General features: G+C 42.4%; 1 protein-coding gene across 4 annotated transcripts; it reads right to left on the bottom strand.

The window, feature by feature from the left end:
- Nucleotides 1-122: 122 nt before the first annotated feature.
- Nucleotides 123-19474, bottom strand: SAMD9L (sterile alpha motif domain containing 9 like). 4 transcript variants are annotated; one of them, XM_008261728.4, is made up of 3 exons: nt 19250-19474; nt 15061-15187; nt 123-5543 (listed from the first exon to the last, which is right to left on the bottom strand). In XM_008261728.4, the coding sequence occupies exon 3, from the start codon at nt 5520-5522 to the stop codon at nt 768-770; it is 4755 nt and encodes a 1584-aa protein (XP_008259950.2). In that variant the 5' UTR covers nt 5523-5543; nt 15061-15187; nt 19250-19474; the 3' UTR covers nt 123-767. The 4 variants fall into 4 exon arrangements, with proteins under 4 accessions (XP_008259950.2, XP_008259951.2, XP_069915919.1 ...); XM_008261729.4 differs by having other exon boundaries at nt 123-5539; XM_070059818.1 differs by lacking the exon at nt 19250-19474 and adding an exon at nt 15500-15621.
- Nucleotides 19475-27760: the final 8286 nt, after the last annotated feature.

Below are 27760 nucleotides of genomic sequence, written 5' to 3'. Positions count from 1 at the left end.
CTGGTATGGATCTTATGGTTTGAGCTCGATGAGACAAGGTGGTACTTTCTCCTCCACATTCGCTTCATTTAAATCTCTGCTGTCACAATGAAAACATAATACAGAAAATCCACAGAAGCTGATCAAATTAGAACAGACTTTTATTGACCCCTAAGCAGTTATGAGGTTACAAGTGGGTAATAATTAGAACTTTTTAAGTATATCACCTTGAAAATACATATTTGAAATGTTATATGATTTTTTAAAAGATTTACTTATTTATTTGAAAGGCATAGTTACAGAGAGGCAAAGGCAGAGAGAGGGAGAGAGAGGTCTTCCATCCACTTGTTCACTCCCCAAATGGCTGCAACAGCTGGAGCTGTGCAGATCTGAAGCCAGGAGCCAGGAGCTTCCTCTGGGTCTTCCCATGTGGGTGCAGAGGCCCAAGGACTTGAGCCATCCTCCACTGCTTTCCCAGGCCATAGCAGAGAGCTGGATTGGAAGTGGAGCAGCTGGAACTTGAACTGGCGCCCATATGGGATGCCGGCACTGCAGGTGGAAGCTTTACCCACAGTGGTGGCCCCAAAATGTTATATGATTGACCCTACCATATACCAAGCTCTGTGTGTAGATATATTTCCTGCCCTACAAAAAAAGTTTATAATTCATTTGGGAGACAAAAGCAAAATTATAGCAATAAACCCATAATGTCACAAAAATGACATGACCATAGAGAAAGGGAATGCAGTCCCAGAGAGGTGGACCTGTGCAGTGCACCAATGATTTTCTTAAACTACCTCTATATCATATGCCAGAGGGCCTTCAATGGAAAATCCCAGGTAGAAGGACACTCTTTCTATGTTCCTCCCACTGCGGAGTGGACCTGAATACACAGATGTCACTGGTATTTTAATTTTTTCCTCCGTCCCATATTCAATGGAGATTAGCTTGCCCTCGGCCTGACCAACGAGACGATGCAGGAGGTCTTTGACTTCTTTTTTTTTCCACACATCTCCACTCTGCCAGAGGGAGTTTATATTTTGCGCCTTACTAAAGTACTGCTCTATTTCGGCTTTGAGAACAAGACCATTGAACCCCTTCCTCTTGCCCAGGTAGAAAAACGTGCTTGCCTGTTTCGATCTGCACATGCGCTTGTACTGTCCCCTGAAGGTTCTGTTTAAGGATGAAACATACTTCTCCATTAGTTTGGAGTCTTGATCCAGTTCTTGGTTTTCTGGCCAGAATAGGAGGCAAGCCAAGAAATAAGGGTCGGAATATTGATGATGTAGTCCTACGAGTTGCAGCACTTCTCGGAGCTGTTTTTTAAGCATGTTCAGAGGTTGAATGGACTTGGAGGTGGGTTTCAGACAGCTGAGAATAATGTTGGCCAGAATGAAATTCTGTTTCTCCTTTGTCAGCCGTTTGTTTGGGTTTTGCTTCAACAGGAAGGCATATTCATCTACTATATTTTCCATGGTGCTTGTGGCTTCTTTGTGGTTTAGGCTAAGATACTCCAGGAGTCCAGAAAACCTATCAGCTCTCCAAGCTTCTAGCTTTTTCCTGCAATTCTCCTCCAGGAGTAACTGACTCTCTTTGCTGTGTAATGGACTTGGATCCAAAATGCAGAAAAGGTCTCTGTATTTCTTGTAACAACGACTGACTTTTTTGCTTAACAGTATTTCCGCCATTTCTTTCTGGGTGTTCCTCATTTTCAGAAGCACCATATAATCAATAAAAAAGTCAAAGCACCTTTTCAGATTTGACTGTAAATTTTGCAGAAGGGATGTGAACTTGCTAAGAGCCAAGTAATACTCATTTCTTGCATCAAATGGGATGTCTCCCTTTCCTGATAGAAACTGCACCATGGGTTTTAGAAACGATACGTTGTCTTTGTGGAAAAAAGGAGTAAGCTGAAGGATCTGGATAGTGTATAGACCGACTTCTATTTCACCAAAGAAACCGGCTGTGTTATACGTGTCATACCTCCTCTGGGACTTCTGTGCTGACCACGCCTCGGTTTCGTAGTTTTTACTGTCAGTTTGCTGTTGGGATTCTTTGAAAGCTCCTGAGGCCTTTTCAGCAGCTTCTAGTAAATGCGTTAGATCTTTAACAGTAATGACCTTACTGTTTTTGTTTTCATCCAGCCACCACTTGATTTTACTTTTGTAGACCTGACCGAGGGTGTCTGAGATGTAGGAGTTTTTAGGTGCTCTGGTTTTGGCCAGATTTGCCCATTCGAGAGCAGTCTCAAAGTTCTTCTCTTTAATGTAGAAGTGTCTTGCCAAGGCTTGGCAAATGAATGCATTTTGTGGAAATCGACTGCATCCTGCCACCAAGACCTCTTCAATTTCCTTGTTCTGTAAATCTTCGATTAATGGGGAAAACAAAGTGTCTGTTTCATCTCCATACTCCTTGCGCCGTCTTGTAAGCAAAAGGGTTTGCACATCGTGTTGAAATTTGTCTCTTCCTATACCGAAATCATAGAATAAATTCTCATTTAATAGCTTCAATGCAATGTGATGTTTATTTAAGTGATGTTTTTCCTCTAGTTCTTTGAGACAGTGAATGGCAATCAGTGGGTGAATGATACGCACACCCGTGTATCTCCCATATTCTGAGACTTCTGTGTTTATTAGAAGGGTAGAATATGTGCCCATTTTATCTTCCAGGCTCTCAGGTTTCCAGGGTGTACTCGTGTAAATGATTCCTAAAAATATTTCGCACTGTGACACTGAAATTGTGGAATCCGTAACGTAAGTGTTGAGCAGGGCCAGGAAGGAAATGAGCTGTGCTTCCTTGCTGTAGACATCCTGTCCTTTCAGGATGTTCCTGACCACATTTTTAATATATGTCTCATCAAAATTGCGTTTCAGGATCATAAAGGAATAAAAGTTTTCACAGTCTTTGTGCTGCTTTTCAATTTCCTCTAGTTTGGCCCCAAAAGCTCTCTGTTCCTTGGGAGAAAGTTGGTATTTTAGTGCAATACTGTCTATTAATTTTGCACTTTCATCTGGATTCTGGGATCTCATGCAGTTTAAGATAATAACCAATGTTTTTTCATATCGCAAGTCCTTCTCTGCTAAAATGGAATTGATGGCGTTCTGTAGAATGTAGACATTTTCCTGTTCTTCAAAATCGTCTACCAGGAGGAGCACAGGAATGTAATCCTGATGGCAGGTTGCCTTATAGGTGATCAGATTGGTCACTTGTTCCCCAATTTCTGCAAAATCAGTTGCTTTGTTTTTGAGCACAGCACATCTGAAGTTTTTCTTTAGGTCCCAGAGAACATGCATAGCCAATGTGGTGCCCCCACAGCCTGGATGATGATAAAGATTGATGATTTTTGCAAATACTGGTCTTGGAGACTCTGCCCAGCACTGTATTAAATTCTTAAGTTCTTTGTAACTGTCCCTTTTCACAAAAGCTGAAGAATAATTTTCCGAAGAAAAATAAAAATTCCACCAGGACACTTTGCCACCTCGATAGAAGTGTTCTTCTTTGGATTTCTTAAACTCTAGGAATTTAGATTCATCTTTCTCTATGTCTGTGTCCCTACACTCATTTTCACAGAGGATTTCCAGAGCGGTCAATGTATCTTCCTTCTTCTTTTCCAGGATGACTGACGAAGATCCACGTGAAGGCAAAAACCTTCTTGATGACCGAGTCACTGATTTGAGTTTAAGGATAGTACTGTTTACGAGTTCTAGATTTAAAGTGGAAATGCTGTGGTTTGATAATTCATGTGCCACCGTCAGTCTTGTTTTCAGTAAGTCTTTCCACCGTTGATAAATCTGTGAGTTTACACAGATGCACAACATATTTTCCATTCCTTTGAGAGCTTGGTAGAAAGCACAGAACGTTTCAATGAGTGGATCTCCTGGACTTTCCACTGAAGACAGTAGTAGAAACACAACTAAAAATTTCCCTCTTGCCATTATATTTTCATCGGTGAGAAAGAAAATCAGTTTCCTGACCTCAGAAGCTCTTTCTCTCTGCCACAGATGTGGTTCGAAAGGTTTGTAAGTCTCACTTGTCAAGTCTGATCTCCCGTTGCAGAAGACCCAGCTGGGCTGCTGATAAAGATTCAGGGTAGAAATCTTCTCTCTCAGGCTACTCGTCTTGTCTTCATACTGACTTGGAAAGTGAAGGTTGGCCACTCGGCTTTCTTTGTAAGCTTTGACCACTCCATTGATCCCAGATTCAGGATCAAACTCCAACACAGCAAACCACTTGATTTCCTTTAGAAAATCTAAGTGCTTTGTTTGGTTTGGATGGCATTTGTTTGTTACAAGAATGTACCAGCTGTAGTACGAGTTATCCAGCGAGTCCCGGTTTCCTATGAGAAGCTTCACCAGCTTTAGTCCTTCACTCTCCTTCTTAGTTGCTTTCCATCCATATTCTTCTTCAGCCTCTTTTCTAGATGCTACCAGTGACTTTAAATTTTGTGTAAATGCTTTGAAATCTGGATCTCGTTGCTTGGCGTTGGCGAGGATATCCCTGGAGCTAGCCCCTTCTCTTACAAACAGTGAATATTCTTGGTTTTGCTTCCACACGTTATCTTTACAACTCTGCATCTTAATGTAGAAATACTTTTCTTTACACACCGAGTGTTTTGGAATAACGTCGACTTCAATGACAAATCTGTCGGATGGCATGCTGTTCTGCAACAGGACTTCCACAAACCTTGGCTCCCGAATACACTTCTTGGCTTCATTGATGTCACTGTCTTCAAAATACTTTTTGATCATTACGTTGAAGTGATTAATTAGGACATCCTTACTGCTGATTTTTACACCAACAATTTCTCCATGGGGTTTGTCCTTGACTCCAAAATGAATAGTACCGTTGGTGCGTGAATTCATGCAAGCTGATGCAAATCGGAAGACTTCATTGCTAAATTTCATTTTAATATCTTCTTCTGTGGCTGCTGCTGTATTTGTGAGAGCTTTGAACTCATGTATTGGGTCGATGAGATTGAGTGGTCCCGTTTCAGGTTGTAGAATGTAATGTTCTATATACCGCTGGCTGTCATGAAACTGATCAAAAGGGTATGGCATACAAGTCAACCGTTCGGTTTGTATTGCATTTTCCTTGTCTGCAGCATTCACTGTTTCATCCAACGCTTTTTCCTTCAAAGGAATTGATTCTTGGACTTCAATTTCTGTAGTCTCTCTCAGATCATGATCAATATTGAGAGACATGGATGTTCCCTCTTCTTTACTTTTCTGTTTTGGCTTTTTTTGCTGTTTTTTCTTGGATGGTTTTATATTATCTAATTTTCCAGAATCCTGATTGTCACTTTCAGGGGAACTATTAAGTAGTTTGTTACACGCACGTTTTATCAAAAGTGCTGGACCCCGTGGTAACCCCATTTCTTTCAGATCATCTTCTGTTAATTCCTTCAGGACCAGCCCTGTCACTTCTTCATTCAGTAAAATTTGGCCATATTTCTCATCAACCTTAAGATCTTCAGTTACCCATTTTTTCACATGCTCTTTGGTCCAGTCTTTGACCAGTTCTGGTAGGGTTACTTGTTCATTCATATCAAAGCTTTGCCTTTCTTCCTTGGAAAAAGTAACAAAACGAATATTTTAGCATTATACTTTATCATTGGAATTATGTAGTCAATTGTATATATAATTTCTTACAAACATTATAAAAGAGTACTTTAATAAACTTTTGGCAAAAGTGGAATTAAACATAAGTTTGAGGGAAGAGGTTTAGTGCAGCAGTTAAGCTGCCAGCTGTTAAACCAGCTGAGTAACTGGGTTGAAGTCTTGGCTCCACTTTGGGTATTAGGCTCTTGCCAATGCGTACCCTGGGAGGCAGCAGGTTATGGCTGAAGTACTTTGGTCCTTACTACCTGCTATGGGAGACCCAGACTGAGTTCCAGGCTTCTGGCTTCAGCCTGACCCAACCCTGGCTATTGTGGACATATGGGAAACAAACCAGTGGAAGAAAGATCTCTGTATCTCCATCTCTGTCTATCTCTCTCACGGTCAGTCTGCTTTTCAAATAAAAATGAAAATAAATAAAAATTTAAAAATAAGTATGCTTTAAAAATATTTTATTTTGGTTGAAAATTTTTTGAAATCCAATTCATAGTTTTTTCATAATACATATTCTCAATGACCTTCTTGAAGATCCCTTATCTATTCATGGACTTCACACTTTTTTTAAAAAAGACTTATTTATTTTGGAATGCAGAGAGCAATATCTCCCATCTACTGCTTTACTTCCCGTGGGTCAGGGTTGGTCCAGACAAAAGCCAGGAGCCCAGACTTCCATCTCGGTCTCCCACTTGGGTGGAAGGGACTAATGTACTTGAGTCATCCTCTGTAGCCTTCCCAGGTACATTAGCAGAAGCTGGGTTGGAAGTGGATCAGCTGGGACTGGGACATCATCACAGGGAGCAGTTTAGTTCACTGTACCACAACTGTGGCCCCTCACACTATTTTTTTTTTTTTGGTAATAAAATAAGCTTACCCTTTAACTCCATTTCCACGAACCTTTGAAATACCCATGTACATGAAACACTGCACAAGTTTGGCTCTTAAAGCCTGCTTGATATTTAACTTTTTACATAGTCCCAATCAGTGCCCTTATTTCTTAGGTAATGGTAAGTGTCATCATGAAATAAGCAGTAGCTGCTAACTATGTGACACACCTTTTTCTTTTTTAAGATTTAATTGTTTGAAAGACAGTCACAGGGCTATGCCACAGCATCTGCCCCATGCTGTGCCCTTTGGTCCTTGTAATAATTTCCCCTTTTAGCCTTCACTTGGTAAAATTTGGGTCGTTGTAAGTTAAAAACAGAATCGTAAGTAACACAGAAATTGTTCTGTAACATGGCAGAATATTGTAAATAAAATTTAAAATTGGCTAAGTGGAGGTTTGTTGGGGAACAGGAAACCTTGATCCCAGCTTGGAAGCTGCCATGTTTGTTACATGGTCACAAAGCAATTGGTGGGGGCCGGCACCGTGGCTCACTTGATTAATCCTCTGCCTATGGTGCCGGAATCCCATATGGGCTCCGGGTTCTAGTCCCTGTTGCTCCTCTTCCAGGCCAGCTCTCTGCTGTGGCCCGGGAGGGCAGTGGAGGATGGCCCAAGTGCTTGGGCCCTGCACCCCATGGGAGACCAGGAGGAAGCACCTGGCTCCTGGCCTCTGAACGGCGCAGCGCCAGCCATAGCAGCCATGTGGGGAGTGAACCAACGGAAGGAAGACCTTTCTCTCTGTCTGTCTCTCTCTCACTGTCTAACTCTGCCTGTCAAATTAAAAAAAAAAAAAAAAGCAAAACGAAAAAACAAAGCAATTGGTGAAGACATTGCCTATTGTCTGTTGAAACTCAAGCTGTTGGGCCGTAAGGCTGGTGCTTTTGGGGCCTTGGCCATGAATTTTTTTTTTTTTTTTTTTTTTTTTTTTTTGTTAGCTAATTCTTGTGGCTTCCAGACTGGACTGGCCTGAATGAAATTATATAGGGAAAATGGTATGAGCTTTTTTTTTTTTAACCTTGTTAAAATAATTCCTGCCCCAATTATTGATCTGAGACTGATGAAGGCCCTACAACTACGTACTTAGCTGGATTGCAAAAACTAAAAATTCTGAATCCATTGGCTGAGAGAGTACAGTGGTGTTTTCCAGCATTAGTGCTTTTAAAACCTTGCCTGGGTGGATGTAGTGTGTAGGCCTAGTTGAGAGCAGGGGTTTTCAGAGTGTGATCTCCAGGCCAACAGCATCAGTCACTGTGAAACTGGCTAGAAATGACGTTCCCAGGCCCCACCCCGGGCCTACTGAATCAGAGTGAAAAGGAAGAATCACTAAAGTGGTTAAGTAAGAAAATGAGACAGTGAGCAAATTTTAAGTATAAATAGATGAAAAGTATTAAGAATCAATCCAATAAAAGTATTAAAGTGAATTATGAAAAGAGAAAATATATTTTAAAAGATTTTTGAAAGATTTAAGCTACCTAGGTGTTAAAATGTTAATATTGGGGTGAACATTTTGCATAGCAGTTAAGACACTGCTTGGGACACCTGCATTCCATAGGTTTGAGTCCTAGCTCTGCTTCTGATCCAGCTTCCTGCTAATGTGGATGCTGGGAAGCAGCAGATGGTGGCTCAAGTACTTGAGTCCTTGCTACCTACATGTGAGAACAAGATGGAGTTCTGGGTTCCTTGCTTTGGCCTGACCCAGATCCAGTGGTTGCAGGCATTTGGAAAGTGAATCAGCAAATGGAAGCGCACTCTCTGCCTCTGTCTCTGCCTCTGTCTCTGTCTCTGTCTTTCTTTCTGTATAGCTCTGGCTTTCAAATAAATAATAGTAAATAAAAAACAAATTAATGTATATTAATAACCTCTAGCTCAACTGAAAATTGATTCATCTGCATTTGGGTTTCTTGCAAAAGCTGGCCTGGAAGTTCTCCATGAGGTCAAGCTCAGCTGGGGCCTCAGCCTCTCTGCAGGCCGGCAGCCACAGGGCATGGCAGCTTCCACTCGTCTTGGTGAGACTTTTCCTGGTGCTGTTAATGTCATGCTTCGGGCCGGCGCCGCAGCTCAGTAGGCTAATCCTCCGCCTGCAGTGCTGGCACACCAGGTTCTAGTCCCGGTCAGGGCGCCGGATTCTGTCCTGGCTGCCCCTCTTCCAGGCCAGCTCTCTGCTGTGCCCCAGGAGTGCAGTGGAGGATGGCCCAGGTACTTGGGCCCTGCACCCCATGGGAGACCAGGAGAAGTACCTGGCTCCTGCCATCGGATCAGCGCGGTGCACCGGCTGCGGCGGCCATTGGAGGGTGAACCAACGGTAAAGGAAGACCTTTCTCTCTGTCTCTCTCACTGTCTACTCTGCCTGTCAAAAAAAAAAAAAAAAAAAAAAAAAAGTCATGCTTTGAAAAGGACTTCTCCAGACTCATGCAGATATTATTTAAACCCCCAAGACTTATGTTGCTGGATTGTTGTGAATTGTTGATGGGTTAAGAATGGAGACTTGATCTAATATGGCACCTGGGAGGTTGGCCTGGTGGGAGGTCTTTAGGTCATGGGGCCTCGCCCTGGAGGGGTGGTTCTTGTGAGGCTGATTGTATAAGCCACGTGTGCTTCCCGGCTGCCTTTGCTTCCAGCCTCACCAGGTGATCACCACTGCCAGCCTCCATCAGACGCCAGAGCAGTGAGTCTGGAGCGCAACTCTCCAAACTGTGAGTCAAAATAAACCTGCTCACTTCCTGCGAAGCGCCTCATATGTATTGTAGTTAAAGCAACAGAAAGCTGACCAATATACAGGTGCCTTGCATTTCCTAAGTCACTGCTGGTTTCAGTCTGTAAGACACCATTAGTCCTGGGCCAATGAACAAAACTCTGACCAACTGGGCACAAAGAACACTCTAAACATATTTCAGATGATCCACTCTGTTCATTTGTAAAGTAGCTGGAACTGGTTTTAGAGATGCCACAAGAATTCATGCATATATTGCAAGCAGAGGAAAGTCTTATTTTGCCTTGACCTGTGTTGTTTACTCATTCAACAAATTCTGAGTTCCTATTCTGTGCCAGAAAGACAGTGGTAACAAAAGATATGTCGGGTTCTTTCCTGACATTTACAGTCTGGGGGAGAAGATGAAAGAAAATAAGCCACACACATGCAAGTGATAATGGCAGGTTATGTTAGTGCTTTGTGTGTGATACAAGGATGGGCATAAGCTGGGTTATGTGAGGACGAGGAGAGCATCACCAGGGGAGTGGGAACCTTGGGCAGGTGAGGTTAAGGGGGTGTAGCTGGAGTGGGGGGAGGAGTCAGGTGAAAGGAGGAAGCCCAGGGCACAGAGTTAAGGGAGCAAGGAACGGCTTACCCAGGGGCCCTTCCAAGGGCCTAATGAGTCTAGGAACATGGTTGGCAGTGCTCCAGCCTGCCATGGGTGTTCCTGGGCAGGGGGCACTACACCCCAGTAGGTGACTCCTGATGCTGGGAGGCCCATCCAGGAGGATTCTCTCTCCTCTGCATGGGCCCTAAGTGTCATCTTAGGTAAGGCTGAACGGAGGTGCCCTGCCTTACCTGTGTGTAAACACTATAGGGAACCAAATGTAGAAATAGTTATTGGATCTATTCTTTTAAAAAGATTTATGTTTTTTATTGGAAAGACAGAGGGGGGAAGATGATAGAGAAAGAGATATCTTCCATCTGCTGGCTTATTCCCCAAATAGCTACAACAGCCAGGGCTGGGCCAGGCCAAAGCCAGGAACCTAGGATTTCTTTGAAGTTTCCCACAGTGCAGGCACCCACGTACTTGGGCCATATTCCACTGCTTTCCCAGGTGCATTAGCAGGGAGCTGGACTGGGAGTGGAGTTGATGCCCAAATGGGATGCCAGTATCACAGGCAGAGGATTAATCTGCTATGCCACAACACTCCCCTCCATCTATTCTTAATGAAATGTTTTTTGTAGAAAATGCTGAGTACTACACTCCTTTAATGTGAGATGTTAAAAATATGATTTTGCTATGTGGACTTTTTTAAAACCCTAGTGGTAAAATATTTCATATTTGGAGCACTTGTTAGATACTTGATTTTTATACATCTTGGCCTCCTTTTATAGGCAGGTGAAGGGCAGAGGACACTCAGGCCCTTTGATACTGTTTCCTTCCTAATAGACAAGCAATTGGTCCTTCCACTGCCCTGGCTGTCACCTCATTGACTACCTCTTGTTTAATGACCTTGACTTCAACCCATCTTGACGCCCATGGTCACATACTCGATCCTATCATTCATTACCATTATAGGTTGAATTGTGATCCTCTAAATTCTTGTTCTGAAGTCCTAAACTCTAGTACCTCAGAATGTGACCTTATTTGGAGAAAGGTTATTGCAGACGAAATTAGTTAATAGGAAGTCTTCAAGGTAGACCCTAATCTAATATGACTGATATCCTTATGGGCACAAAGGCCCATCTGCTGGAGAGTAGTATGCTAAGATTAAGGCAGACATCAGGGTGGTATTTTTTTTGGTTTTAAAATATGAAAATGATTCTGATTTTTTTTTTAAAATTGAGAGGCAGCAAGGCAAAAACAGAGAGAGAAAGAGAGAGAGAGAGAGATCTCCCATTTGTTGGTTCACTCCCCAATGCCTACAAAGGCTGGGGCTGGACCAGGCCAAAGCTAGAAGCCAAGAACTCAATCTGGGTCTCCTACATGGGTGGCAAGGACCCAAGTACATGATCCATCACCTACTGCCTCCCAGAGTGTACAATAACAGGAAGTTGGAATCAGGAGCGGAGGCAGGACTTGAACCTAGGCATTCTGCCCTGGGATGTGGGCATCAGTGTAAGCTAAAGCCTGGCCCTTGAGTTTCTCTTCCCTGAATGGATTGTTCACACTCCTAACAAGGTCAACCTGTCTCCCTTCTTCCATCTTTCCACGTCCACTGGATTTCCCTCTTCAGCTGAAACTGTGCGACTATCTTCTGTTAAACCAGACTCTTTTGAATCTACTTCTGTCTCACATTTCTGCTGTCCTTCACAGTATAAATGTTTTACTTGCTGTTTCTTGTTCTCTTCTTCCATTCCCTTTAGAACTCCATCCAAGCAAGCTTTGGCTTCCCCTCTTCCCTGAACTGCACTTGACACTGACCTGGAAGTGGCATTTGAAACAGATGATCACTCTCTTTTCCCTGAGACACTCTCTTCCCAGGCTCTTGGGATGCCACACTCCCCTCAGGTTCCTTCTCCCTTCCTGGCCCATCCTTTTGTGTCCTCTGCTGGCTCCTGCTTGCCTCTCACCTCTAAATGATGAGTGTCTCTTAGGCTCAGCCTCTGGACACCTCCTCTCGACCCCAAATTTCTCCCTGTAGATCTCACCCATCTTGTATTTAAATAAAACCACTGTGCCCAGTGCTTCCTGAATCAATATCAAGAGCTTCCACTTCTCCTGTGATGTCATATATTTGCCTTCTCTTTCTCCACCCAAATATCAAACAGCTCTTATAAATTAATGACCAAAATCCTCTCCTGATATCTGTGCCTCCCACCCCAAACCTACCGCTCCCACAGTCTTATCAGTTAATGAAACTTGCCAATTATTCAGGGGGGAAACTTGGCAGCATCTTTCATCTTTGCTGGCTTCCCTTTCTATATACCTCACACACAGCAGGTTTAGCAAATACTCTCAACCTCATCTTCACAGTATATCCAGAATTCTACCATTTCTCACCATCTCTTTGTACTTCTCGGTATAAACCATCATCTCTTATCTCGATTATTTTTACCTGGTCTCTCTGCTTCTGGCTTTGCCTACCCCCACCCCAGCTCATTCATTCTGTTTTCAACACAGCAGCTAACATGGGCGTGTTCAGATGTAAGTGTGCTCATGTCAGTCTGCTCAGAACCCTCCAGAGTCTCCTGTGAGAGAAGGTCAAAGCCTGTGGATAAGGTGCTGTGCGATCTGCCCGCCCTCTTTCTGTCTCCAGAGCACCTGCTCATCCTGCCCACGCCACCACTTTCCTGGCTCTTCCTTAAGTGTGGCAGGCCTGCTGCAGCAGCAGGTCTTCACGCTGCTCCTTCTGCTCGGCATGTGCTTCCTCCAGGCACTGACAGTCCACATCCCCTCTTCAGCTCTTTTCTACTCAGATCCATAGGGCCTTCCTTGGCTTTCTTTACCAAAGTTGCAGCCTGTTCTTTGCCACTCCTCCCAACTCACCTGCTTGTTTCTCATCTTAGGATTTACACACCTTGTACTTTCATTACTTTCTCAGTCTGTCTCAGCAACTAAGACACAACCTCTCTGAGAACTGACACATTTGCCTCTCGTTCATTGGCAAGTTTACCAGAGTCCGACATAAAATTAGCATGCAGTGATTATTTCTCACCTGAGGAAATTAAGATTTTTTGATGTAGTGAAATAATAATGGAATTCTTGAAAACCCACGAGTTAGCAATGGAATAAAAGACTATGGAATATGTTTATTTCTGTCAGCTATTAGACCCAAGTCAACTCTGGCTTCCAGGTCAGAGTGTCTTAAGAGAAACGTTTGTACACGTACATCCTTTGCCTGCCATGTGGATTACAGGGACCTGCAGTCCTGCTGTGGATTCTGGGTTCCTAACACCCCTGTGAGTTTTGATGAAGGAACAGGTTTCCCATCCAGGTTATGCCTGGAGGAGGTCTCTTGCCACATGAGGTTCTCAGTTGGCCAAGGCCCCAAGGCTTCAGCTCTGCCCTTTGCTATGTCATGCTAGGCCAAAGGAGCCTCCCCTAGAAATGCCCCTACTTCACTCTGCAGCCCAGCTTTGCACAGGTCAGAGGTGATCTCCTAGCCAGAGTCCTCTCCAGCGATTGGAACTGCCCACCCTCTTTTTGGGGGGCACTCCAAAGATTATAAGAGAAGGCTGGAGATTTTTCTCTGCTGCTTTAGCTAGTGATTACAGCAATTCAGATAGATCCCCAACTCTACCAGTAGCAGGTTTTAAAGACTGACTGCTTATTGGCCCCTATATGCCCAGACACATATGTGTGCATGTGTGTTTAGTGCGGGCTAGCAGAGGGCTTGACTTTGTGTCAACTCACAGAGTGATGACTTCCCCCTCCCTTTCTCCTTCGTTGTTTGAATTTTGCCAAGAATTAACACGGAGATGGAACCACCCTTCTCAAACAGGGTGACTGGCTTCGTGTTGCCCAAGCCTACTGTCTTTTACCTCTACCTTATTTGAAAGGTTCCCTCATTGTTCAAACATGAAGACACCTGTATATCATCAAAGAATTTCTCCAGTTGCCTACCCCTGGTGGTAGCTGAGAAAAGACATATGATTGGCTGCTACTACACCAGGTTGATGTTACTTTCACACCACTTTGGCATCCTGTCAATTATAAGGGCATCTTATCTGATCTATGATCTGTATTTGGCTTGGGCTATGTATTTTATTCAAAGTAACAACAATTTGGACTTTGACACAACTCCTTGGCCCTTTCTGTGTCTTGAATCTGACACATTGGGCCATTGATGTATTTTCTTGAGCATGAGGGATCTTTAGGTTGAACAGAAACTGCGTAAAGTGTACAAAGTAGGAGGAGTTGTGATCAGAAAAGTGACGTCATGATTAGCTTCCATCTCCTCTCAGCCAGCATCTTTCCCATTCATAAGTTAGGGGAATTGGACCAGAACCAGTGTTGTCTTGATGGTGGTTGTTTGCTTACCTGGACCCTATGTGTTTAGCATGGGGAAAGGTGCAGCTACTCTGGTTGCAGCCAGGGAGAAGAGTTCTAGACCTTAGCCCCTGTGTTCTGTTCCAGGATCATTCTGCACCCGGAGTGCTCTGACTGGTACTTGATTTTACAATGATTCTTAAAGGGCTTTCAGTGTTTACCTCTGGAGGCTGAGCAGAAAGGATCAAAGTGGTCCCCCAGAGCCAGCACTGGTGCCCACCCCATTGCTAGGAGTCTTGGCCTCAGTTACAGTACAGGTCTCCCTGCCTCCAGGAGAGGTCGCCTGGCACCAGGCGGGAGCGTAGCAGGGCCCCACCCTGCTCTTATGCTCAGGGAAACTGAAACTACAAAGCAAGTTAGTTTTGTTTTCCTGAAGTACACACTACAGTAATATATTTCCTCATAGCATCTCTGTGCAAGGAAGTTGCTAAGACGGGTCTTGTACACAATGATGATTAAGCTTTGAGGGGTTTCCCTTTAATTAGATAGGAACTTTTCACATCATCTTAAGCCACACAACAGAGTGTCTGCAGAGCTGTAGCTGGCTGCAGTGTTCTCTTCATTCAGTATGCTTGGATTCCTGATCCTCTGCTCTGTAGTTCACCTTCGCCTCCCAGCCTCATCCCGAGACTCCCCCCTCCACAGCTGCTCTGCAATCTCCCCAAGCCTGCTGGAAACTTTTCTCTGAAGCACTCTGCAGTCAGCCCAAGTCACATGTCCTGACGTGTCAGTACAGAATGAGAGCAGTGCTATCTCTCATTCCTTTAAGACTCATTTTCAAGCAATTGCTTATTGATGCGTTAATGTATATTCATTTTTAAAGATCCACATTTGCTTCCAGAATGAAGTTTTAAAGATAGATGGAAAAAAAGACAAGGTTTTAATGGTAACAAACTTACCAGGGCTTGTCTGAGAACGTCTACTTTTATATTAGGAACTTGAAATAAATCTTCACAAGGCTCTTTGAGCTGGAACTCAGTTCAGTTGCATTTTCTTGAGATTTTGCAATCACATCCCGTAAGTGACCTAAGAGGAAGTAAAGGTGTAGGCAGAACAGACTTAGTCCTAGTTCGGTCTGTCTGAGAATAAATCTATTGAGAATCTATTACATCAAGGAAATCAAATGCAATTGATTGAACCACTACCTTAAGAAGTGTTTGTGGAATAGATATTCCCCACTAACTCTCTACTAAGAAAACATTTAGAACCAAACGTTTAGAAAACTTTAAAGAGTAATGAAGAGAATGCCTCTCTCTTGCAGGACATCTCTTCCTGTACTTAAATGCATTTAATAAATAAGTAAACACCCAACAACAGCATAATCGTCCTTTTTCTCACTTCCCATATTCTGTAGTCCATCTGCAGCAAATCCAACGGGTTGTGTCTTCTGAATACATGTAGCATCTGACCACCCATTGTGACTCCCGCCTGCACCTGCACCTTCTTTCTCCCAGCAGTGTGCTGAGGGAACAGGAATAGCTCCTTCTCAAGTTTCCCTCTTGGGGCTCCTCACCCCTTCAGGGACTTTGCACAACTGCAGCCAAAGTGGCCCTATTACACCATAAATTACGTCATCCCAATGTGCTGTTTAGTGCTCCCCCACCCTGAATCCCCAGTTGACTCAGGGTAAGTGCTAAGTTTCTCGTTTTGAACCACAACGCCCCACGTGACCTGGTGCCTGCTGCCCTCTGCCATTGCACCTTACTCCCAGATCTGTCTCTGAACCTGGTGCATCCCTCTGACCTCCTTCTTGTTCCTTGAGGCAGGTGGCACCTGCCGGGCTTCTGGCCAATGCTCTTCCTTGGAGACGTCCTCTCCTTGGACACCTCTAAGACATCCAGAGAGAGGGTGGACAGTAAAACAGCTGAAAGAGGACAACAGCTAAAGGAGAGAATGCCCCTGAGCTGGACAGAGTGAGTCAGCTTCCCAGAGCAGGGGCAGGGGTGGCATCAGCAGAGGGACCAGACCTTGGACATGGAGCGCCTACAGTGACCGGGGGCCACCTCCATGGACACTCCTTTACCTTCATGAAGCTTTTCATTAACTGTCACCTTCCAGGTGACGCCCTGCCCAGCCAATTTGTTGAAATCGATTCCCCCCACACACATACATTTTCTACCCCTGAGTCTGGCTTTGTTTTTTCTTTTCTTTCTTTCTTTCTTTCTTTTTTTTAAGATTTATTTATGTATTTGAGAGGTAGAATTAGAGAGAGAAGGAGAGACAGAGAGAGAGACAGAATCTTCTATCTCCTAATTTACTCCCCAGGATGGCTGCAGCAGCCAGGGCTGGGCCAGGCTGAATCTACGTGCCAGGAGCTTTATCTGGGTCTCCCACATGGATGCAGGGGCCCAAGCACTTGGGCCATCTTCTGCTGCTTTCCAGATGCATTAGCAGGGAGCTGGATTGGATGTGGAACAGCTGGGACTTGAACTGGTACCCATATGGGATGCTGGCACTGCAGGTGGCTGCTCTACCTGCTGCATCACAACTCCAGCGCCAGTTTTTTCTTCATCTACTGAGCACTTACAAGTATTCCCCATGTTTCTACTTGTTGATCTTGTTCATTTTTCCCACCCACTACTCTGTACATTTCATGAAGACAAGTATTGTACATTTTGTTTGCAATCTTATAGTATATAGTACATAATAGCTTCTCAACAAAAGATTGCCAAATGAGAGACATGTTTTCTTGGTGTGATAAAAATAGTAAAATTTTGAAAGCCCATGAGCTGGCATGTGTGTGAGTCGAATGACTTTCCTTCTCCTAGTGGGGCAATTATTCCCCTTGGCTGGAATCCCAGATAGAAATCTAGGAAGTCTCTTTCCTGTCATCTGGCCACAAGAATGAAAAGGCTGTTTTATCAAAAGTAAAGGGACAGGAATAAATATCTGCTGTTTTCTAGTCATTGTTTCCGAGCTTGCTGCTATGCCACTTAGAGCCCTGATTGAGGCTGTTTCTCATACAGGGTATGCCATGGAGGTGGCCCCCGGTCACTGTAGGCACTCCATGTCCAAGGTCTGGTCCCTCTGCTGATGCCACCCCTGCCCCTGCTCTGGGAAGCTGACTCACTCTGTCCAGCTCAGGGGCATTCTCTCCTTTAGCTGTTGTCCTCTTTCAGCTGTTTTACTGTCCACCCTCTCTCTGGATGTCTTAGAGAGGCTGTACTCCAGATTTCCTGTCTTAGTGAACACAGGACTCAACCATCTTGATATGAAGCAGCACAGTGGGAATTTACCTCTGTAGTCTATCTCTTCCTTTATTTCTTTGAAAGGCAGAGAGAGCGAGAGCGAGAGAGAGAGAGAGAGAGAGAGCAAGCAAGTGAGGCATCTGCCATCCACTAGGTCACTCCCCAAATGCCTGCAATAGTGAGGGCTTGGCCAGGAGAAAAGCAGGAGCCAGGGACTCCATCCAGGTATCCCACATGGGTGGCAGGGACCCAAGTCTGTGGGCCATCATAAGCTGTCTTACAGGCACATTAGCAGGAAGTTTGATCAGATACAGAATATAGATGTCCCAAGCGGTGTCTTACCTCACTGCAACACAATGCTTCCTTCATCTAAGCCATCCCTTCTTTTTACAACTCTTGAGAGTCTATACGGCTGTTGTGAGTCTGTGTCTAGTTTAGAGGGTGCCACACAAGGAATTTGGTGCCACCTAATGGGAAAGCTTTCTTTCAATTAGTTTTGTTCACATTCTGCTGATAGAGATGATGGAGATCGAAATATTCTTTTTAGGCAGGATCACTGATTCTTGGTCCCCGTTTTATTTTGTTAAATGGCAAACTAAACAATATCCTACCTCAATGTGATATACTGCGCTCTTCAATAATATCTTAGGACCTATTATAATGTCAAATACTTATCAGACCTGTCCCTCCATCATGATAGCCATTGTGAGCATGGAATGATTGGAATGTGTGGAATTCTGTAGAGCTTTCAAGATGGCTTGTACTTCAGTAATTTTAAGAGTGTCCACATGTATATAAATGACTTCAAAAATGTAAATTACGAAAAACCTATGCAGGGATTTCAAGTTATTTTTGCACTAAAATAAACATCTTTTTTTAGTTTCCATTTCTCCATGAACTTTCAGAAGTATCATGATATTGTTGGAACCAAGCAAAGATTGGTGTGGACCAGTTCTGAGAATGCTTTGACATAACTGTTGACCTCTTAGGGGGCTCTTAGTTTCCTGTTCTGAAACAGTTGTGAACCCAACTCATCTTATTATTAGTTAATTATTGACAAAGGAGCTTCAGGATGTCATTCTCCAGGGGACTTCTCATTGTCTCCATGTTAAGCAGGAATGACCAAATCAGAACTCTTAGGGGCAAGAATGGGTGTCCACCCATGGCAGGGGGGGTCCTCAGCAGCACCCCAGGTCTCTATGTCCTGAGGGGTTGCTGTGCTCTCAAGGCTCTTAGAGCTGAGGGAGGGGGAATCCACTTTCTCGAGTCCTGGCTCTGGCCCAGGAAGGCGGTACACCCCCCTCCATGGTCTGACGAACCGAAACCACACACAAGCAAGTTAGTTTCGTTTTCCTGAAGTACAAGTTGAAGTTTTTTTTTTTCCCCACTGTTTAGCCAGATTGCTGTATCAGATGGGTGTGAATGAGAGACCTAAGTAGGTAGGTATTCCTTTCTGAGTAGGTATGTATTATCTCTGAGAAAGTTAAAAACTTTCAGTAACTCCTGAAATTATGGAAGAGAGAAATCTGTGCAATTACATACGACCCCAGGTTCCCTTACGACCTCTGGCTTAAATTCCTGACCCTCTTTGTATTGTTTCTTTATCCTCTTTCCCCTTGCCCACCCAGGGGAGGACCAGGAACCCTCTCACTGTCCTAACTGGTTCTCATAGTCCTAATTGTCGTGCATGGTCCATTTCTTTGCAGAAGAGCATTTGTAAAGTTAGTGTCAGTTCAATACACTGATTATTTCTTCAATACACTAGTGGTTCTAATTAATACTTTCACAAGTGCTATTTATGTACAAACACCTATTTGTATAAAAAGTACATCTGGAATTTTAAAAAGTAGCTGTTCCCTCATAGGCACAGAGAAGACAAGTTTAATAGTTCAGAACTTACCAGAAGTTTCCTGAAAAATTCTTTCGACATCAGAAACTTGAAGCAGATCATTTTAATCTTTGCTTTCTCAATCCTCTTCCAATGGCTGGGCGATGCGTGACTGTAAGGGTCCTTATTAAAAAGCTGAGCCGCTGAGTGTGAGGTTTTCTGGTCCCCGAGGCTCTGGCTCTTGGGGCGGGTGTGTGAGGGCTCCAGGGCAGCAGCAGAATGAGGAAGTGATGATGCAGGGAGTTTCACTTTTGCTTGAGAACAAATATCTGGAAAGGATGCAAATTATGAGGCAATATCACAGAAAACCATCAATTCATTTGAACTACTGCATAGAAATGGTTGACCAGACAGATTTTAAGTCAGAGAGTTTAGAAATTAGGGGAACAAAACCAGCTACAGTGCAAAGTGTATAGAAATACTAGAAAGATCATTGCAGTCTCTATGTGATATAAGTGGCTGTTATGTGTTGAAGTGTGTCCTCCCTATATTTGAATGTTACAGTTGCAACCCTCAGTACTGTAGAATGTATTTGGAGATAAGGTTTTTAGGGAGGTAATTAAGTTGAAATGTGGTCCCTAGTGGTTTGTTCTCTGATGGCTTTTATGTTGGACATACCTCTGTGGCTTAGTGGAGTTCTTCATGGAGACACCCACTAGTCGCCAGCCCAGACTTGAAGCCAGCGGGACTGTGAAATCTTTCAGTCCAAGCCCCCAGGGCTGGGGCATTGCCCCGCCTCTCTGGAGCCTCACTGTGCCAAGATGGTACCTTTCAGCCCGGCACTGACTCCTTTGCAGGGGCCTGGAAGCTTGGCTGATGGCGACATGTCTGTTCTTTTTGCTGCCATGCTGTCTTTTTTCTGTTCTGTCCCTTCTCCACCGGAAGTTTCTGTTACTCAGTGACCTGGGGTCCTGGTCCCTTCTTTGTTTTTCTGGCATCTTTCTGTGACTGAGGTTGGTGCAGCTTCTCACTATTCAGCCACCTTGGAACAACCAACATAGGTCTTATTGACATTCCAGACAAAGTGAAGAAAATAATTGCAAAGCAGTTTGTTGATACAATGGCAGCTAGATCTAGAAGTGAAGAAAGACAATCTGTCAGTTAAAAATAAAAGAAAATAGCAAATAAAATAAGAAAAATAAAAATTAGACCAAAGCTAGATGTAGAATAATTAAACTGAAAAACATTTAGTTAAAATAAAGGGGAGGGGAGAGTAAAAAATTCCAACCAGTCGACAGGACTGAGTCATCAGAAATCTCATCAGAAACAATGGATGCAAAAGACATTGAGAAAATATGTTCAATATCTTAAGTGAAAATATGCATTGATCTGGTAACGTATACTTATTTAAACCATAATTTGAAGGTAAAAATGAAATTTAGATATTTGTTATGCAAATTTCTAGAGGACTTACCACTAAATGATTTTTATTGAGAGATGATTACTTGATAAGCATTAATAAGAAGAGGAGTGAAACTTGAAGAAAGAAATATGACTTAAAAATGGAGGGCCCAGCCGGTGTCGCGGCTCACTTGGCTAATCCTCTGCCTGCAGTGCTAGCACCTCGGGTTCTAGTCCTGGTTGGGGCGCTGGATTCTGTCCCGGTTGCTCCTCTTCCAGTCCAGCTCTCTGCTGTGGCCCGGGAAGGCAGTGGAGGATGGCCCAAATGCTTGGGCCTTGCATCCGCATGGGAGACCAGGAGGAAGTGCCTGGCTCCTGGCTTTGGATCGGCGCAGCCATCCAAAGCCATAGGCCGTGGTGGCTATTTGGGGGGTGAATCAAAGAAAAGGAAGACCTTTCTCCCTGTCTCTCTCTCTTTCACTGTCTAACTCTGCCTGTCATAAAAAAAATGGAGGTCCCACATGAAATAAGAAAAATAAAGGCATATGAATTGATAAGGCATGTATGTGTTATGGTGAAAGAATACTAAATCTTTGTATTATTAGGGAGGGCTATAAATATATGGATTAGTTTCTGATTTTGAAATAAAAGAATATAAATATTAAAAATATATTCATATATATATATATATATATATATATCCCAAAATGGCAATTTGGCTAAAAACAATAGGTTGCCAAGTGGGTAGACACTATGAGAACTTCTGTCCCTAGCACTTTCATGGTAGTATTGAGTAAAAAGAATGTAGAAAAGTTTATCAATTTACCAAAAGTCAGGAAAACTGAAAAAGTGAAACAATCGATAAAAAGATAAACATAATGAGTGTGAAGAGAGAAATGCAAATATGTAGTTATCACAAGGAGTGTAGACGCATTAAGTTCATCTACTGAAACTCAGGGTATCATGTTAACCATGCAGTTTACAAAAATCACACAGAGAATTAAGATATTGAAATCTATGCTAGACAAAGAATAACCAGATAAAGAATATAGCAATATTAACATAATATGAAATAAAACACAGAAAAAAGAATGTCAGACAAAAACATTGATGTGAATGGTGGACATTCACCATGAAAATGTAATAATGAATTTGAGAGCATGGAGCATGTAATCTAGAAGCACAGACCACAAAAATGAGTTCTATTATGAAATTGACAAAATGCAGTCCAACTGAATTTAGAACTTAAATATGAAATGAAAAAACTGACTCCACTAAAAAGTCTCTACAGTTGGCAAACCAATTTGGTAAAGTCAATTATGCAAAATCAACGTCCAAAATTAGTATTTTATACACCAGTAATCATCTTGCTGAAAGGGAAATCAAAAAAGCAACCCATTTATAATAGCAACAAAATATTTAGATATTTAAGACCAAATTTGGGACCGGCGCTGTGGCGCAGCCGGTTAAAGCCCTGGCCTGAAGTGCTGACACCCAATATGGGCGCCGGTTCAAGACCTGACTGCTCCTCTTCCAATCCAGCTCTCTGCTACAACCTGAAAAAGCAGTACAAGATGGCCCAAGTGTTTGGGCCCCTGCACCTGCGTGGGAGATGGGAAGAAGCTCCTGGCTCCTGGCTTTGGATCAGTGCAGGTCCAGCCATTGCAGCCAATTGGGAAGTGAACCAGCAGATGGAAGACCTCTTTAACCAAAGAAATGACAGATCTCTACAAGGAAAACTAGAAATCACTGACGAAATAACCACAGTGAGAATGGAATGTGTACTTTATTCACAGATTGAACACTTAATGCTGTTAAGACGTCCATACCACTTAAAGCAACCTACAGAGTCAATGCAATCCCTGTCAAAATACCAACAACATTGTTTACAGAATTAGAAAAAAATCCTAAAATTCATATGGATCCACAAAAGACTCTGAATAGCCAAGCAATCTTGAGAGGGCAAAATCACAAAAGTTTCAATTGTATGTACCCTGAGGGGAGAAAACCCCTCAAATATATAGATATATATAGAAATATATATAATGTTATATATACTATAAATATATAATATTTATATATATAAAAGCTGTGCCACAAAGCTTAGCTGGATGATTATAATACATAATAAATTTGTATGTATTTTGTGAACAAATAAAGGAGCTCTAAGCCTCCAATCATAAAGTATTGTCAAAGGAAAGGAAATACCGGTTACTCTAATTTGATCAGTACATATTGTATACATGTGTTGAAATGTCACACTGTAACCCATAAATATGTACAATTATAGTTAATTTTTCAGTACAAATATTTGGAGGAAAATATTTAAAACTTGAGACCTGAAAAAAGATTTGTGCCAAAAGACACAAAATTAAACACCACGAAGGAAAATACTTATACACAAATTAAACTTTTTTATATTAGAAGATACTATATAAGGAAGAAAAAAACAAGTCATGTAATCAACATTAGCTTATAAAATTAGCAAAGGATTGATATCCTATATGTGAAAAGTTCCTAAAAATCAATATAAAGGAGAACTTATTAGAGTGTCCTGTACATTGAGATTTAATGCTATAACTAGTACTCAAACAGTATTTTTCACTTTATGTTTCTGTGTGGGAGCAAAGTGTTGAAATCTTTACTTAATGTATGCTAAACTGATCTTCTGTATATAAAGAGAATCAAAAATGAATCTTGATGTGAATGGAAGGGGAGAGGGAGTGGGAAAGGGGAGGGTTGCGGGTGGGAGGGAAGTTATGGGGGGGGAAGCCATTGTAATCCATAAGCTGAACTTTGGAAATTTATATTCATTAAATAAAAGTTAAAGAAAAATAAAGTAGTTGTTCCAAACACACACACAAAAAAAGAAAAATGAGCAAATGATATAAAGAATCAATGAGAAAAGCAACTGAATTACAAATATACATAAGAAAAGATTTCACCCTCATTAGTGATCAGGGAAATACATATCAAAGCTATAAATAAGGGCATCTTTCACATTAATTGTACAAGAAAAATAATCCAAAAAGTTGGCACAACAGAACTCTTAAAGAGTTCTGTTGACAGCATTAGTTCTTAAGTCGAGTAATTAGTATTCAGAGAAATTGAAAATATCTGTGTTTCTACTCTGGGTTCTCAGTATCTAGGTTGATGCTATAGGAAAAGAATCACACAAGTTCATGAAAGAGACTATTGTTTGAGGAACAAAAAAATGTTCTAATGAAGTAGTTGGAGGAAAGATAACTATGTTGTATGTGTAATTTAATGTTGCACAACATTTTAAAGGGATGAATGGGCTAACATGTATCAGCCTATAAAATCCCTAAAATTTATTCATGCACAATGAAAATGAGTTGTAAAGTGTCTATGATGTGGCACCAGTCATTTAATATTTAAAAATGGTGTTAAATTAATTGAGAGGCCATTAGACTCAGATGGCTCTGCCCAGCCTTGGGTCCTGTATAAGCAAACTACAACCCAACTCAATGTAAACAAAGCTGAATATTCACCAGTCAAAAACTACTATTATCTTCTAACTAGGGACATTCCAGTTTTTAAGAATTTTATTTTTGCCTGACACATAATGATTGAACGTATTTATGGATACCTGTAAAGAAAACAGAGTAACTGATGTTTACATCACTTCCAATATTTAGTGTTTCTCTGTCTTGGAGACATTCAAAGTGCTATTAGCTATTTTGAAATAATCAATTTAGTGTTGTCAGCCTAGTTGTCCTATTGTGCTGCAGAATGTTATAAGCCATTCCTCCTGACCACCTGCATCCCTGTACTCATTAACCATTGTCCCTTCTTCCCTTCCTCGTCCACATGCTTCCCAGGCTCTGATAACCACCATTATCTACGTCTTTGAGATCAACTTTAGCTTCCACACAAACATGACAGCATGTGCCTGAATTAATGTCTCACTAACACAATGTTTTGCCAGTCATCCATTGATGCTGCAAATGACAGAATTTCTTGGTATCTTTATCACTCATTTCCTAGACATTGGGTTAAAGAGTCTAGACATTTGAAAATCTGATCACACATATTGCCAAGCTACCTCCAAATGGATATCCAGTTAATTTTATCAACTCCAAAAGGCGAAGTATAATTGAGTGATGAAGATGCTAATTTAAATTAGGAATCTTCATAGAAAACTAGAATTTGTGTTTTCATTGAACACTTTCTGAATTGGGGCCATAGGGGGCACCAAAGGATTAAGGGAGGTAACCACTTTGGAATTCTAGGTTGGAAGAGATCTTGAATGCACATCTCAGCCACACACTTTCATAGCAGATAAACTGCAACCAATTCTGAAAAATAACCCTTTCTGCTTTTTACAGTATCGACAGATCCCCTTGGCTATACATTTTGACCTTATACTTTTACATGTTCTGGTCTGCCCTATTTGAGATTCTGACACAATGTAAGCCTATTTGAACCGAGGCCATGGAGTACAGGGTACTCCACCGCACCTTTGCAGACTAGTTCTTGAAATACTAATTGTCTTGCACAAAATGTCACTATCTCTCATTTTTCTGCTTCTGTAACTTTTTTCTTTCAAAAAAGGAACATGCAGGTCTATTCAGAAAGGCAAAGGACTCTCTCATGCTCCAATCTCGAGTTTAGTGGTGTATTGGGGACATAAATTTATATGATGTATTTAATTTGCTAAGTTTTATGATCACTTCTAGGTTTTCAGTGTGAAAATTTTATTTTATTTTATTATTTATTTTTTGACAGGCAGAGTGGACAGTGAGAGAGAGAGAGACAGAGAGAAAGGTCTTCCTTTGCCGTTGGTTCACCCTCCAATGGCCGCCGCGGCCGGCGTGCTGCAGCCTGCACACCGCGCTGATCCGATGGCAGGAGCCAGGTACTTATCCTAATCTCCCATGGGGTGCAGGCCCCAAGCACTTGGGCCATCCTCCACTGCACTCCCGGGCCACAGCAGAGAGCTGGCCTGGAAGAGGGGCAACCGGGACAGAATCCGGCGCCCCGACCGGGACTTGAACCTGGTGTGCCAGCGCCGCAAGGCGGAGGATTAGCCTAGTGAGCTGCGGCGCCGGCCTGGGAGTTGGTTTTCTCTCTGCAACTTCCATCACCATTGACAATGGAAGATGCTTTCAGTTATCCTCTGTTTATGGTTGGCGGATAGAAAGGGGAGGGAAGACATGGCAGCACTCGTATTAGTTCCCTATCAAAGGTATATCACAAGATACTCCTCTATACTACTTGCCCCTGACAGTAAAAGTGCATTTGATGCAGATTGGCTACGTTGGTTTAACAAGTACCCACTGCTTCAGAGATATTTCAGAACCACATCACAAATACAAATGCACATCCCTCCTTCATCTGGGCATCCATATTTCTTCTATCAATAAACATTGGCAAAGCTCATGGAGCAGTTTGGTATCTGAGATGGGAGCAGAAATTTTGGGTGCTTAATCCTAGAAATGTAAATAAAACCATATCTTCTTTATCCCATGTCCAGATAAAGAAGTTTTTAGTCTGTGTTGCGCTAATGGGAACATTTCCTGGATATATATAAGCATATTGATTCTCTAATAAATAAATAAATGGATGTATATGTATACATTAAGTAAGTATGAGACAAACAAACTTGTTTTGAGTCTGGTTGTAAAGTCTAGAAAAACTCTCCATTTTTTTCTAGTTTCTTTATGTAAAGCAGAAGCCATCTGAACACTGAGCAAATTAGTAATTGATGTTCCTCAACTGAGTATAAGGGCTTGGGGCTTTAGCTAGTGCTCCTAAGTTGGCCGTATTAAGAAGGCAGAAACTTAATCCATTTGTGGTGTGTAGGGGGCTGGTGAGAGGTCTTCAGGTCGCAGGAGAATAGTTCTCATGAGAGGCTTGGGTAGTAAGCTGAGCTGGACCCAGCTGCTCTCGTAGCTTCCTGGCTTGCTGAGTGATCCTTTGTCCACTCGTGCTCCACTCCATAATTACCACCCCTATCAGAGGCCAAGCCAGTAGGGTTCCTGATCTTGGACTTGAACTTCTAAACCTTTGATCAGAATAACCTTTTCTCTTTATAAAGTTAGATTTTTAACCAAATATTTCATTTTACCAAAAAGAAGTTGATTAATATAGAAAATTGTTTCCAAGGAGTAAGGCCATTATTATAGTTTATACCTAAAGATGTGCAAGGGCCTTTGGAATTGGTTTACCAGAAAAGATGGGGAGAATTTGGAGGATGAGGCTAGAGAAGCCTAGAATGCTGTGTAGGCAGAATGTTACGGGTGGTTTGGCCTCAGAAGATCAGAGATCAGAATGTGTGGACGGTAATGGCCATATTGATAAGATTTCAGAGGGTAGTGAGTTTTTTTTTTTTTTTTTTTTTTTTTTTTGCAACAGGAATAAAGCCCACCCTTGTTATACCATGGCAAAGAACCTGACTTTTTTTTCTAAATTTACGATTTTCATATTAAGAAATCAACCAACTGTGAATCGTGATTGTTGGATTCAAACACTTCCTACCTTACCGTCTATCATTATTCTCTATCATTGCTGCACTGCTCACAATTCAAATAGACCAGCTGTATCCTGCCTCTGCACCTTTGCCCAGGCCATTCTCTCTGCCTGAAATGCTTGGCCCATCTTTCCTCACCCAGCTACCTGCTCCTTGTCCTGGGAGGCTCAGCTCAGCTTCTTTAGAAAGTCTCCTTGGAATCCCCTGCTCCCAACTTGACCTCTCACCTCGGCTTCCATGGTTCTGTGTTCTTGCTTTCATAGTAAGTGTACCATGCTATATTTCATATGTGCTATTCTTATTAAATCTTTTTTCTTAAAAGTATTTATTTGAGAGAGAGAGAGAGAGAGAGAGAGAGAGAGAGAGAGAATGAATGAATATGAGAGCATCTGCATCTTCCATCTGCTGGTTCACACCCTGAGTGGCCACAATGATTAGTGTTGGACCAAGCTGAAGCCAGGAGCCAGGAACTCTATCCAGATCTCACACTTGGGTGCAGAGGCCCAAGCACTTGGGTCATCCTCCACTGTTTTCCCAGGTGCATTAGCAAGGAGCTGGATGGCTAATGGAACAGGTGGGACTTGAATTGGTGCTCATGTGAGATGCCAACATTGTAGGCGGCAACTTAACCTGCTGCACCACAATACCAGCCCCAAACATCTTTCTTCAACTATGCTTCAAGTCCTTAG

Source organism: Oryctolagus cuniculus, chromosome 16, assembly GCF_964237555.1.
Source record: "Oryctolagus cuniculus chromosome 16, mOryCun1.1, whole genome shotgun sequence".
Lineage (NCBI taxonomy): Eukaryota > Metazoa > Chordata > Mammalia > Lagomorpha > Leporidae > Oryctolagus > Oryctolagus cuniculus.
This window is presented reverse-complemented; position numbering and strand designations above follow the sequence as displayed.

Coding starts and splice junctions, on each gene's coding strand:
- SAMD9L (XM_008261728.4), bottom strand. CDS start 5,522: ATGAATGAACAAGTAACCCTACCAGAACTGGTCAAAGACTGGACCAAA.